The sequence below is a fragment of the Myotis lucifugus genome, unplaced genomic scaffold (assembly GCF_000147115.1).
Source record: "Myotis lucifugus unplaced genomic scaffold, Myoluc2.0 scaffold_0, whole genome shotgun sequence".
In the NCBI taxonomy this organism is placed as follows: domain Eukaryota; kingdom Metazoa; phylum Chordata; class Mammalia; order Chiroptera; family Vespertilionidae; genus Myotis; species Myotis lucifugus.
In genome coordinates, this window is record NW_005871048.1 from 24,182,611 (window position 1) to 24,197,148 (window position 14,538).

The 14,538-nt window shown below is 42.1% G+C and overlaps 1 protein-coding gene across 12 annotated transcripts in view; it reads right to left on the bottom strand.

The window, feature by feature from the left end:
* CAST (calpastatin) overlaps positions 1 to 14,538 on the bottom strand; it is a 110,046-nt gene that overhangs the window by 49,315 nt on the left and 46,193 nt on the right. For all 12 annotated transcript variants that reach the window (XM_023749801.1, XM_023749800.1, XM_023749803.1 and 9 more), the window contains one exon: positions 2,700 to 2,759. In XM_023749801.1, the coding sequence (XP_023605569.1) occupies positions 2,700 to 2,759 (60 nt within the window). The remainder of the gene's footprint in view (positions 1 to 2,699; positions 2,760 to 14,538) is intronic.

The window sequence follows — 14,538 nt, forward strand, 5'->3', positions numbered from 1 at the left end:
TAGGATCTTTAGTGGAGTATTCTACAGAGTTGTACCCAACCAAAGGTAACCTGTGTCAAAAGAGGCAATTCCTTAAGTACATACATACATTCTCAGTACAGGCAAGATACAGAAACAGAGATAAAACATATTATAAACTTTTCAAAGTAAGAGATTAACAATTAGGCCTAATGTTTCCTGTCATTTCTTTCCCTTTTATCTGCTTGGTAATATTAGCACAAAGTTCTATTTTTATTCTATTATCTGAAAAGGGGAACACCAAATATCATCTTAATTTATAATGTCTTGTGCTTCAGTAATGAAGGTACAAATGTTCCTCACATGACAGACCCTTGTTCTGCTGACACACTTATGGTTTGGGGAGGAAACACAGTTTATGATCAAAGAAATATTTTAAAGAACATTTACATTTTGGACCCTTTCAAACTGGATCTTTGCTAATGAGTTTCTATATGTACTACTATGCTTTTCTGAGTTTATGCAGATATAACTTTTTAAGTGATTAACAAAGAAAATAAGCCAGCTGGTATTGTAATAGTCTGAATCTATTCATAGCTTCTATTATAATCTATTCATTTGAAAGGTGTAGAACATGGCAAGGATTTGGTTTAGGTATTAACTTGAATTAAAATCTGTTCTCTAGGAACTCAAAATATTTAGAGGAATACGACCATCAAGTTCACAAAAATCTCTCAGAGGAGGTTCGTAAAAATGTTTATGAGCCAACATCAGAAGCACACCAAGATGATTAATGAGAACAGTGACTGAAATCTACCAAGGACAGGGAATTAAGGCCAAAGTGGTCCCGCGTCAGCCACTGGTGATACTACACTGGGCGCATCTTATTTTTGCTCCCTCTTTTAACTCGCCTACTCTCCTCTCCCCCCTCCCTTCCTCTAGTTCCATAACCTCCAGGAATCTCTTGTTTAATGCTTAGCGATGGATGGCTGCAGAGTTTGCTGACACTTGCTCTGGGAAACAGGGCACACTTGAATTAAGCATTGGTCCTCAAGCTGAGAGTTGGGGGGGATGATTAGAATCAGGCAATGGGTCAAAGACAAACCAATAGAATACAAAGGAAATCCGATATTTCTGGCTCTCCTTTCTATTTACTTTCTTAAGTTTTCATGCATTCTAAGGTCAATGAGAACTGTCTTTTGGTAGATGTTTTTACCATAGTTTTAAGATTACTTTAAGACTGAAATTAGATTTTTCTTTTTTTTAAGATTAAGAGAGGTATAAATAAGGCCTGCAGACTAAAGGGTCCCAGGTTTGATTCCAGACAAGGGCATATACCCGGGTTGCGGGCTAGATACCCACAGTAGGGGGCGTGCAGGAGATAACCAATCAATGATTCTCTCTCATCATTGATGTTTCTATCTTTCTCTCTCCCTTCCTCTCTAAAATCAATAATACACACACACTAGAGGCCCGATGCACGAAATTCATGCAAGAGTAGGCCTTCCTTCCCCAGGCTGCCGGCACTGGCTTCCCTCTGGCACCCGGGACCCGGGCTTCCCTCGATGTCTGGTCTAATTAGCATATTATGCTTTTATTACAGTAGATGTGTGTGTGTGTGTGTGTGTGTGTGCATACATATATATATGTGAACATAAAAAATTAATATAAATGTAAAATATTCCATAACAATTTTAGGTTAATAATAAATTGAAAAATTAAAATGAATGTTAAATGACATTTGTAAGAGCTTATAGTCAAACTGTGTGTTTCAAGATACTTGCAATGTCCTTTAAACACAGTTCAAGATGAGGCCATAGGATCCCTCAATATCACTAAATTACAATGCAGTATTAAATTATGGTGTAGGAGTTCACTGGGACAGCAAAGTAAGGTGGAAGATAGAAAGCAAAAGTATGTCGGGGATTTTAAACAAAGACAACTTAATAATAATGGAGCTAGGGTAGTTCTTAGAGGCACTAAATAATATCACCTCATAAAGTCGAGAACCTCTGAAAAGAGTCCCTCTTTAAACCTCCACCCAAGAATACTCCCAAGAAACAGAGCTTGAGACTTGGTAACGGAGGGTGAAGGTTTAAGGTCAGCTCTTCAGAACTAGACTCCCTCTATGTGGCAATCCCATTGGAGGACATTCTTTTATATTTTTCTTCTGAAATTCCAAGAAATAATTATTAGAATAGATCCCAAGTAGAGTTCAACAAAGGTTTACCAATAATATGGTGCCCCACATGATTCAAATTTCAGGAAGAAACTTCATAAAGCAGCTGAAATGACCAATATCCGTTGCTCATCTATGTTCACTTAGGTCACTTCTCATTCTTATATTTAGTTTTAAATGACTATAATAATCAAACATTTTTATTTAGAAGTTAAAAATTCATAATCTTACTAGTATTTAGACCCAGAGAAATGTACTTAGGTTATCTTACAAATAAAAAAACCCTCACTCCAATCTAAGACCAAAAAACCTCTGGGTGACCAGTCTTTTCTAGATATTCTAAAAGGATGTAGAAGTGTATAGATGATGTTTGAAGTGAATACTGAAAGGAAATTTGAGTTTCCAACAACCCCCATACCTTAGGAAGAGAACGTTTACTTCTATAACATAAGCTCCCTAGGACATACAACTCATTTGCCAACTATCATTCCACATTTGTTTTGCTTTACATTAATCAACTTAAAGGCCTCCACCCAACTTGATCCTGGGAGATGCTCCATACCTTGTTTTCTGTGGTGTTCATACTGGAAGACTTGCTGGTTGATGCAGAGGAAGGAGACACCTAGGAAGGAAAGAAACAAAGTCTGATTCTAGTTAACCCACACCCTACTTCATCCTTCAGCTCCTCTTAACCATACTTGCTCTTACCTCTTCTTACCTTGTCTGGAGTGCCACTCCCACAAAAGTCCAATTGGTTTTACCCAGTGGGTAAAACCCATTGTAACCAGATCAAATGGTTCAAAGTTTGAAAGTGGCACTTACCAAATAATCTTGGGCAAGTTACTTAAATTTTTTAATCTTCAGTTTCCCCCTTTCTCAATTTTCTTCAATAGATAATTACCTTATAAGTTTACTACTGACCAGTACATAAGTGCTCAGGAAATATTATAATTATTGTGTGCTTTTTAGAGAAAGCATGGACTTTGAAGCTTGAAACAATGTTGTTCAAATGCTAGCTCTGCCAATTACTAGCTCTGTGACTTTGAGTCTCAGTTTGGGGCCTATAACATCTATTTTGCAGGGCTGTATTTGAGATCATGTGTATAAAGTGTTTAGCACATTGTAGGTGCTCATTAAATTGCCCATGCATTATTCATAATATATTATACAAAATAGAAGGAACAGGGCATAGCTCTAGGAAACAGACTCAGGGAGATCTGAATTGTCCTTCCAGTGTCATGTAAGAAGAGAAGGTGGGGGCAGGGTTGTGGAGGAAATATTGCTCTATTATCTGTCTCATCTAGGCTCCTACCTGGAAGGCAGAAGGGGATGAATGGTAACTGAAACACCTTTCCTAGGGATGCCAGTGAGAGGGGAAACCAGCCCCTGATATCTTATCACCCAAACAGTAGAACGTGCATGTGATACTTGCACGGGACTGAATACTACTCTAGTACTTAGCTTGCAATACACTGGTTAATATTAAATGGACAATTACTATCCTTGGGAGTTCCAACTCAGGCTCATTAAACCGCTTTAACATTTGAGTCGTTAGGTGTTAGAGCCCAGGAATTCCATCTGGCACACGCTGCCTCCTTAAGTAACTGGCTGTCAGTAAACAGCTGCTGCCCTGCCAACAGTCCCCAGACCTCGTCCCTGATGCTGGGCCCTGAGCCACTTCAGAGGCTGAGACCCAGGGCGGGATGAGCCCATCCCTGAGAGGCCCCTACCCATCCACCTCTACACAACACCTCTCTCGGTGATTGTATGAACCCACTACAGCCCATGCCCATGAACAATATCACCTTCCCCACAGACCTAACTTAATGTAGAACATCTTGATTATATGTTTATGAATTATGAAATTTATATACTTAAATAAAATTAAAATTTACAGATAAAAGTCCAAAGCTTTAATATACTGATTTTTCAACATAATCATATGGATTTAACTATTTCTGAGTACACTTCAGCACCAACTGAGCATCCCCCCACTCCAACACATATACACACACACACTCTCTCACTCACACACACACACTCTCACACACACACTCACACACACACTCACTCACACCTGGTCCTGTAGGAGGGCACAGAGTGGTCTCTCACATCATCTTTGGGATAAAGAACTAGAAGATGAACTAAGATAAATCCTCCCTCCACATTGAATTAATGGACAAAATATGTGTATTTATTTTTCCTTGAGAATGTTTTTAATTTGTGGGGATTAACATTCCCTTATGCATATAATTCTGTCTCTCCACATTTAGAAATGGTGGTACAAATTTCCATTCAAACTCAAAAAGTTTGCTTTGATATATCCCACTCCTTCAATGAATTCCCTCACCATATAAAACCACCAAAGACCAAACATGCTACATGAAATGCTTTTTAAGCTGCAAATCTTCAAGGGAACATTAATTTATTTCCTAAACACCAATTTTATTAAAACATTCCCCAAATCACTTGGGTTTCCAACCTGCCTTACTACTTTATTAAGCAATAGCTGGATGTAATACTCTATTCCTAGAAAAAATAATTTTCAGAGGCCCATCAAGACAGTAAATTCTACAAGGAATAGCTATAATTAGCATGGAGCAGGTTATCATGGGTGGTTAGCTCAGGGTCTTGGCCCCATATGTTCTCAGCACAGGTTCCTCCACGGAAGTGTTATCGCATCACTGAGGCATGGGACATTGGGAACTGAAATAGGCAGGCTGCTGCCCAGGGTCTGGAAGAAGGAAAGCAATCCCCTCCCTCTGCAAATTCATTCACTCCAACCAACTGTAGTTTTGTTCAATGTTACATCTGTTTGTAAAGACAAGGAACCTTTAATCCTTGGTATCTCTAGTGAGGGATTGAATATACTTTCATTTTAAATCTGTACTGTTTGAATTTCTAATCATGGGTATAAATAACTTACAATTTAAAAAATTTTGAAGGTTAATTCAAGTGTACTTAGTGCCAGGTACTATGTTTGGTGACGAGGACACAGTGGTGAAACCGATACACAGGTTCCTATTCTTGCGAAAGTTATTGCCTCATCAGAGATACCATTAATAGAATAATCGCTTCAATCATTACTTTTAAGTGTTATCAAGGGTCCCACAAGAGCATAGACTAGGCAACCAGAGTTAGTGCAGGAGGCAGTCAGGACAGGTGATGCTGAGGAGGTGACAGTTCATGTGGCAACGGAAGGTGAGGAGGCATCACCCAGGCAAAAGCCGGAGCGGCCCCTCTGAGGGGCATGTGGGAGGCTGGACCTAGGCGGCCTGATTTCTGAACCAGTGACCCTGCTGCAGGACCTACCCTTGCAGGTCCTGTCAACATCCAGAGGCAGCCAATTTTAAAACACAACCATCAGCACTCATATGTAAGAAAATAGCTCTACAGGGATTAGCGCTGTAAATCAGACTGAATTGCAGCCATAACAATACTTTCCTTCCCAAATGACCCGCCCAAGTCTCTTAACGTCCAGAGTATTGTTTGTCATTTACAAGCTTGAATGAAGGCATAAACCAGAGTAACAAAGTCGAGAAAAACTACCTCTTATAATCATTCTCCACTCACCCACCCATTCACAATTGCTATTTAAAAGGCAACGAGCCAGGCACCCCAGGCACCGAGGATGCACAATGAGTAAGACACATCAGAGCCCTGAAAGGGTTTGTAGCCCACTGAGGTGGCCTGGATGGCATGCAGGCTTACGCTACAACCCAAGGACTCTAACAGAGGCGTGAAGAGAATCCTAGGTGACAAAGCAAACGTTTGAGTGCTCAGTCAGTTTCAGGCCCACCTCAAATAATCTGGCCATATTGTCGTTACATAAAAGATAAACCAATGTCGATAAAACAGAGTGACTGAGCTTAGGAAAAATTAATATTTAATCCTGTATTATCAAATGCAGCATCTCGTCTTCTGGCATCATTCCACAAAGTCTCTTTAAGTGTGTTTACTGGCCACAGTAAGAATTTGGGAAGTTTACTGCCGTAAAGGATAAGAGATATGAGGGAAAGACGGTATGCTTTTAAGACCCTCAGAACGTGGAAACGGCTCTCCTTTTTCACAAATATTTGGAAAGGTCCCCCAGAGTACAGCCTTCCAGCTCTCTCACCCTCTCTGCTCATTCCCAGGCACATGTCTCCCTGTAAAGCAGAACCACAATGACTCCTGCTGCCCACTGTATCACATGCGACTCCTTTCTCTTGCCCTTAAAGATCCCAATCCCACCCCATCTCCCAATCCAGAACAGCTGCTCCGGGCAGCTGCCCATCCTGTCTCGGAGCTCATCTCGTTTGTCTCTCCTTCATATGGTTTTCATACAAGTGCCACTGGTTGAGATGTTTCTCTTCCCCAAATATCCAAATCCTACTTGCCCTTCCTTTCAGCTGTATGTCTCACTAGCTCCCTCCTTAATGGGCACTCTTCTCCAGTCCCCACTCACAGTGCCTGTACAGGCAGGTCATCACTCAATCGCATCGTGAATGGCCCCTCCACCGCATGGGGTCCCTTTAAAAGTGCTGTCTGTTGGGTACACTAATCGGCTGCCCCCTCTCTGACAGCAGGTCTCTATGTGGGGCTTCTTCTAATTTACATGGGGTTTCTAGTGAGGCTTCCCAAGAAGAGAGATAAGACCTAGGACCATGCTCTACCCTCCTACCATGCTGGCTGTGAGTGGAGAAGCTGTGAGCTCCGCACAGGTCCCGGTGAAGGGCCACGCCGTGGGAGTTAAAGGCTCCCTTAGAAGGAGTGGACCTCGAGGGCTTACTCATCCATTCTGCTGCCATCAAATCTGGCCGACAAAGTCATTCCCTCAGCTCTTTACTTCTCTGTCTTCCACGTCATAGCGTCCTCTCACTTGCTTGGTCCCCTAGAAGGCTTTCAGAGTCTTTCTGGGTAGCTCCATCTGGTTTATGGGACTCCACACTCCCTCCTGTCCAGACCCACAGCGGCCTCACCTGGATCTCCCGCTGTCACTGGCTGGCGTGGCTCAGAAAGCGCACTGGAGTGAGTCAGAGTGGCTGCACCTCAGCCCAGAGCTTGCTTCCTCTCCCCGCCCTCACGTCAGCATTCCTGGGTCCTCCCACCTGCAACACTAACCACCCTCACACACCTGGTCAGGTAGGTTAGCTCGTGTTGTGGAGGGTTGCTAGGAACGCCAGCCGCATGGAGGTACTCTCCTTTTCCACCCGATGTTCCCGCAGCAGTTTCACTGTGCATCACAGACCGCCCTCGCCCACAGCCGCAGTGACCCTAGAGCAGTGGTTCTCAACCTGGGCTGCACATTAGAATCACCTGGGAATCTTTTTAAAATCCTGATTCCTGGGCCTCATCCTCCGGAAATTCTGTTTCTTGTTACTAATGTTGTGGCCCCACCCCATAACAAAGAAACAGAATTTCTGGAGGATGAGGCCCAGAAATCAGGATTTTAAAAAGATTGCCAGGTGATTCTAATGTGCAGCCCAGGTTGAAAACCTCTGTATTAGGGGGGAGGCCCTCCCTGCCCCCCCCCCCCCCAACTGTTTCCTTCTGGAAGCTCTTCCACCTGCCCATCCTGCTCTGTGTTCTTTAATATTCAGTCACAAACCCTCTCCTTCTCTCTTGTAGTACTGCTATCTCAGGAAGTTGATTTCTCCCCATGACCCTAACTATCATTTATTATGATTATGTGAACTATTCTCCCTAACTTAACAGCAGACTCCCTACTTTATCACCAGACTACATTATTTTTCCTTAAAGTGAGGAAGCCAAGAAAGATGCAGGCTCCAATCTCGGCTCCAGTACTTGCTAATCCACATTAATTAACCTCCTGGAGACTCCACTGCCTCCACTCTAAACTGGGAGGAACACCACCTCCCACTGGAGTTGATGTAAAGGTCAAATGACGGAATGCGGGGAACTCCCCTGGCCCGGAACCACCGGAGGGCGTCGGGCACAGTGCTAGTCGTCACCACCACGCCACTCTTTCATTTCTTTTGCCTGATCTAATCACGGATCTCCCACACCTGGATTATATCAAGGCACTTCTAATAGTTTCCAGGTCTGGTTCTTTCCCACCCCCATCCCAACCCTCATCTCTAGCTCCCAATCCTTTCTGTCTTTGTCTGCCTGACTAATTTATCTGAAATAAATGTGTACCATGTTCCCACTCTGATGAAATACTAAACTCTCTATGGTTTCCCACTGCGTCCTAGATAAGGCCCATAATCTTCTGTCTGAACTTTAGACTCTCTATTACTTGACCTTGACCTAATCTATCTATTCCACTATTTCCCTAAATATTGCCCACAATTCCCCTTCAGCCAGGGTGTCCTTCCTGTCTCGTGGGTGCCTCATCAGGCAGCATAGCTCACTGGTTAAGAGTGTGAGAGGAGTCTGGACTCAAGACTGTCCGGTGGAATTCCAGCTGACACTGAATTCATGTGCAACCTCAAGCAAGTTACTTAACCTCTCTGTGCCTCAGTGTTCACATCTGTAAAATGGAAATAGTAACAATTCTTACTTCATAGGGTTGTTTTAACAATAAGTTAATGTACATGAACCAATAACAGTGCTTGGCAAACGATACATGCTGGGCAACAGCTAGTGTCATCACCACCATCACGCCACATTCCACCTCTGAGCCTTTCATCCTGCCATTCTCATCCCCTACAAAGCCTTTTCCCTGTTCAGGTCCTACTTACCCCTCCCCTTGAGGATTTAGCTCAAGATACAACACCAGCATCTGTTTTAGCTCAGATGATCTTCTCAACTCATGTTTGTACTTCTCACGTGAACACTTACTCATAGATGGTGCGTTGGAGGGCTATTGGGCTCTTTTCTAAATGTATGTCATGGCTTGTCAATGAAGCCATACATTGCTCAAGAGACGGGGGTCATCTTTGCAACCCACCATGCACTATAACGCTGAGTGTACTGTTGCAGAGAGAAACTCAAAAATCACTGTTGATTCAAACCTTTGTTTCCATTTCCTAATCAATTAAAATTTCACTTAAAAAAGAATGAGGTATAGTTTTAATACCTCATTTTTTTTTTAAAAATGCTAGACTCAAGAATATAATAAACAAATTAGAATGCTTAAGTTTCAGACTGATGGCTTCTTAGTGGCCAAGAGTCCACATGCAAGTCCATTAAACCTGATAAGCATCTCGTTTCCCACAATGGGAATAGCATGCACCCCACAGGGCTAGGAGAGTCAAGTTATATACAACATACTCAAGCAAGATGGGCAAAACACAAAATAAGTATTAAAAACGTTCCCAATTTAAAATCTTGGACAAATCAATAATGGTTTTTTAACTTTTAAAACTATCTCCGCTGGATGCACAAGAGGAAAAACAAATAATATGTTTCTCAACCATAATAAGATTCTTATTTAATAACACATCTCAAATAATGAAAGAGGGAATCATGGCTATTTTTTAAGTTCTTTCCTCACAGGAGCTATAAGGCAGACCTGAACTTGAACTCTACGAGGACAGGAGCCATGCCTGTTTCAGCTGCTGCACATCCCCAGAGCCTAGCACACAGTAGTTCCTTAACAAATATTTGTGAAGTAAATGTATGCATTTGTGCATGAATAAACACGAAAGTCTTATCTGATGGCTCAAAAGCAACATTATGAGTTTTACAATTATCAGAAATTTTGCTCAAAGCACATCAGAAAACTGGTTAGGATAACCCAGATTAAATACACAGTCACTTACAAGTTTATTGTCATCAACCGGGCAGTTGTACAACTTAAAAGACACATGTACACGACAAATCCCGGGGCTGCCTCCTGTACGACACCGGAGCAAGCAGCCGGCGGCTGAGGGCGGCGCTTTCTAAGGAGCGCTCCCCTGTGCTTCACAAACAGCACCTGGGACCCAGTGACCACAGGTGTCTGCAGTGAGGGCTCATTCACGTCAGGCTGATTCAATTCAGATGTTCAGGTCTGTCTATTGTTAGCCATGCTGTCACACCATGGCATACATTCTTGCAATGCCTTAAATTACTAACATAGCATAATAACGGTGCTTTTAAAGAGACCTGCCATACAGTCACCTACCAAAGTATATTATTTATCATAACAAGACTGTGATTCTGATGAAAGATAATGGATCACCTATAAGTGAAGCTGAGCCATCCCTTTGTGCCAGCAGATCTACTTAGGGCACCAACATACGCACATCTCAGCACATGCAGAATATAAGGTTGATTACAATAGGAACTTAAGTGCAATGTGATGTTGTAAGAGATCAGAAGAGGGAGACGATTTCTGAGATGCTGGTTTGGGAGATGGTTAGGAAAGACTTCACAGAGGCGATGGGAACTACTTATTTAGTATTTATACTAATTGTGTGATCAACAGAGGGGCGGGGACTATCAAATCTTCCATATGACAGGTGCTTTACCTGTCTGATTTCACTAGATCTGTATAGAATCCTAGGAGGTCACCATTATTATCTGCATCTTATAAATGAGAAAACCGAGGCTCAGAAGTTAGGTAACTTATCCAAGACCTCACAGTTAAGAAGTGGTGACTCCCCTACTTTCAAAAACTAAAATAAAATATTTGAATTTTTAAAAAATGAAGATGAAGGCTGAGATGTGTCTGTCATTCCAGATGAGCTAGACCTAGAGGTGGGAAAGTATCAGAGATACTCAATCCAGAGTGCAGCCGGCTAGATGAAGGGGAGCACTGCAAAGCGAGGAGCTCTGAGCATCCTCTGGGGCAGTGGTCGGCAAACTCATTAGTCAACAGAGCCAAATATCAACAGTACAACAATTGAAATTTCTTTTGAGAGACAAATTTTTTAAACTTAAACTATATAGGTAGGTACATTGTTATTAACTTAATTAGGGTACTCCTAAGGCTTAGGAAGAGCCACACTCAAGGGGCCAAAGAGCTGCATGTGGCTCTCGAGCCGCAGTTTGCCGACCACAGCGAGTCTGGGGGAAACAGGATGGTTGATGCCATTGCAGCTGAGTTCACGAAACAGAGCACTAAAAGGGACACACAGGCAGGATAAAAATAGTGTCTACTCTCTGCTTGCTCTGGAAAGTGAAAAGCACAGAAGCTTTGGCCTCTGATGCAACATGTGGGCAGAGTTCAAAACAAACATCCTAACGTTGCCTGGAAACCCAGACAATGGCCACAGCTGATCGGTGATCTCAGTCCAAGCCAGAGAGGCTGCAGGACTTTTGGCCACGCGCTGCGAGTGTCTGATTAAGAGCTCTGACACTGGACCACTCTAAGTGCTTAGGAAAAATCCACAGAAGGCATGAAGTTGAACTTCCGGTACTACGAGGAAATGGATTCATTTGCATTGCTTTGCAAACCCCAGTATTCCAGTGGGGCGTGTTTTGTTTTTGGTTTTGTTCTGGAATGATAATTATCTTGGGGGCAAGTTAAAGAACAAGCGCCTGGATTCGTTATCAAAGAGTAGCAACGCAACTTTTTTCCTGACATTATGTTCCTGCCTCTAAGGATCCTGAATGATTTTCTTTTTCTTTCTTTTTTTTTCCACTTTATTTTTATTGTTGACACTAATACAGAAGTCCTCATTTCCCCCTCCCCCTTTTGCCACCTCCCCCCTGCCCCCCCCGCCCCCCGTTGCTTTTCTCGATACATGAAATAATGTCTGACATTGGCTGCCCAACATAAAGCGAAGTAGAGAAGTTAGACCCGGAAAAGATAGCCTGGCCCCCTCTTCTGGTTTTTCCCCCTGAGAAAAAGTTTGTCCAGCTAGGATTTACTTATGCCTGTGAGTCAAGCCATTGCAGCATAATAGATGCTCCATAATGAACAATGAAGAAGAAGGCCCTTGCAAGGTATGTGACCTTTGAGTCTTAACCTCTCTGGAACAGTATCCTCACCTGTAAATTGTCAGGCTTAAGAATTCTTGAGTGCTGCATCTCTAATGTTATATACTGTAATTATGTGGAGCTTATTAAATAATGTAGCCAATGATACATGGTCAATTAGGAAAGACAAGAGTTTGGCCTCTGGAGTCCCACCGACCTGGGGTCTAATTTTAGCTGTAACTTCAGGGAAGCTGCTTCACTCTTCCAAATCAGAGCTTTTATCTGGATTGAATGGGTATAAAAATGATACCACGTCATAAGCTGGTATTGAGGCTTAAAGGAGGGCGTGCTTATGAAGTGTTTGGCTCGGTGCCTGGCACATGGAAAGTCCATAAACAGCAGTGATTTTTGTTTTATGAATAGCAGCAGCCTCAAACGTTTTCCTCAGTCTCCGAGTGGAAGTGCAGTTCTGTGGTGACCACTGCTTTGAGAAGTTACGCACTAACGTTGTTTATCTTCCTTAAAGAAAAAAAGGCAACCTTATTTTGCATTACAGCATTTTCTTTGGATTCAAATGCATGGCTTGCTGAGGTCTAGGTTCCAGGCAATACAGAGATAGGAATCTCGGAAGCAGCAAAGTTTTGTACAAATTCTAAAAGATTATGAGCTCACTTAGAGCACACGTGGCTGCTGATATTATTGCTGCATCAGAGTAAGAAGTTCCAGCTCTCCTGAACAACTGTCTCAGAGCCTTCCAGCTTGGCTTCCACAGCGCATTCAAGTTCATTTCTTAGCTATAAACCGAACGGAGAGTGAGAGAACATGCGGACTCTTACGGTCCTTGTGTTATCAAACCTATTGCCAGCCTAATCTCTACCGGGATGATAGGCTCAAATGTCTCTAACAGAAAGCGAGTGGGAATTCACAAGGAAACACTGAGATGGAGCCAATCCTGTGGCGGCTGAGAGAGGGGCCTCTCACATGCGCATTCTTGCAGCCAGCTTCTCGGTGAAGCAGGCTCTTAACAAGGCTTCATGACAGGAATTATAACAAGGCTCCCTTGTCCAAGCTGACCTTTAAACAATCAAAACAAAACAAAAATGTGGCGTGAACTAAAATCTCATTCTGGAAGCCATATAAAAATAATAAATTCACAAATGTATACCAACAGCAAGTTTAATCCTTTGTAAATACGAAAGGGGTAGTGTTCTGTAGTCGTTAGGAGGATGGCTGTGAAGCCGGACCACTTGAGTTTGATTCCAGTTCTGCTGCCCATTGTGTGACCTTGAGCGAATTCCTTAACTGCTTTGTGCCTCAGTTTCCTCATCTATAAAATGGGAATAATAATAGCACCTTCTACTGCATTTCATTCCACTTTCCCCAAGAATAAAAATTTAGGGGAATAGAAGAAATGATTTTAAAGTAGGCTTCATTTGAAATGGATGTAAACTCTAAACATTGCTGCTTATCCTTCCACCGAAGCAAAAGTTCTGTATTCCTACACAACAGGGAGTTTTTAGTTACATATTCTTTAATCCTGCTGTTTAAAAATTTCACCATATTCAAAGATGGCTAATTTATCCCTTCTCAGCCTCCTATTAAAATGTCTAAAGAAACTTTGTCAACGAAACTATTATCTGCTAATTCCAATCAGGGTACAATACTCCCCTTCACAGGAGCGGGACACCTCATCCATCACAGAGAATTTCAACAGAATGAAGATATTGAGCATAACAATAGAGAGCACAATATTGATTTCTAGTGCCCTTTTGAATATAGATACAAATTCCTCTCTCAGTTATTTAACCTGCCGAGACATAAACCACTGAGCGGAGGATTTGATAAGACCAGTCTACTGAAAAGAGCTTCAGAATTAAATAGAACCTTGCTGTGTGAGCCAGGGTAGGTTATTTAATCTCTCAGGGTCTTAGTCCTCTCATTTATAAAATTGCCCTATCGCCCACTTACCTAGTTGCAAAATATTCAACTCTGAAGAGGATTAAATGAAATCCCATGTATGTCACTTAGCACAGCAGTTGTTCAGTGAAGTAATAAATGGTTGGTTTCCTGTTCTTCTTCCCATGTATTTTCGAATATCTGGATACTGGAGAGCTTATCCAAACTACGTAGCTGCAGCTGGACCTAACCCCTCTCTCAGAGCATTCCAGAACTATTTCCAGATGATCAGAACTAGGTAGAATGTCCTTTGTTATGTTTTATTTGTTGTCTTTCCATTTTGAATAGTAACCAAATCTTCAGTTCATTGATCTATGGGAGAATGTGTGCAAGTTATACATACACAGAGAAGGTATGGTTTACCAGTGGCTGAACTGGAAATGAATTGGTGTATTTTGCCAAGATTTTAATTGCAAATATATATAAATCAGTGTTCTTCATATACAATCTTTGGAAACATGTGAAGAGGTATAAGAATATGACTGTCAGAAGGACTGGAGAAGAAAACAATTCTAATTTGCTGGGCTAGGAATCCTGGTCTACCAAAAAAAAAAACACTGAGAATAACTGGGAACCCATTACTGCAAAAATTTTTAAAACCAGGGAAGGCTCAACTCATAGCCAGAAGAGGTTAACCTTCCCTTTTTGATCTC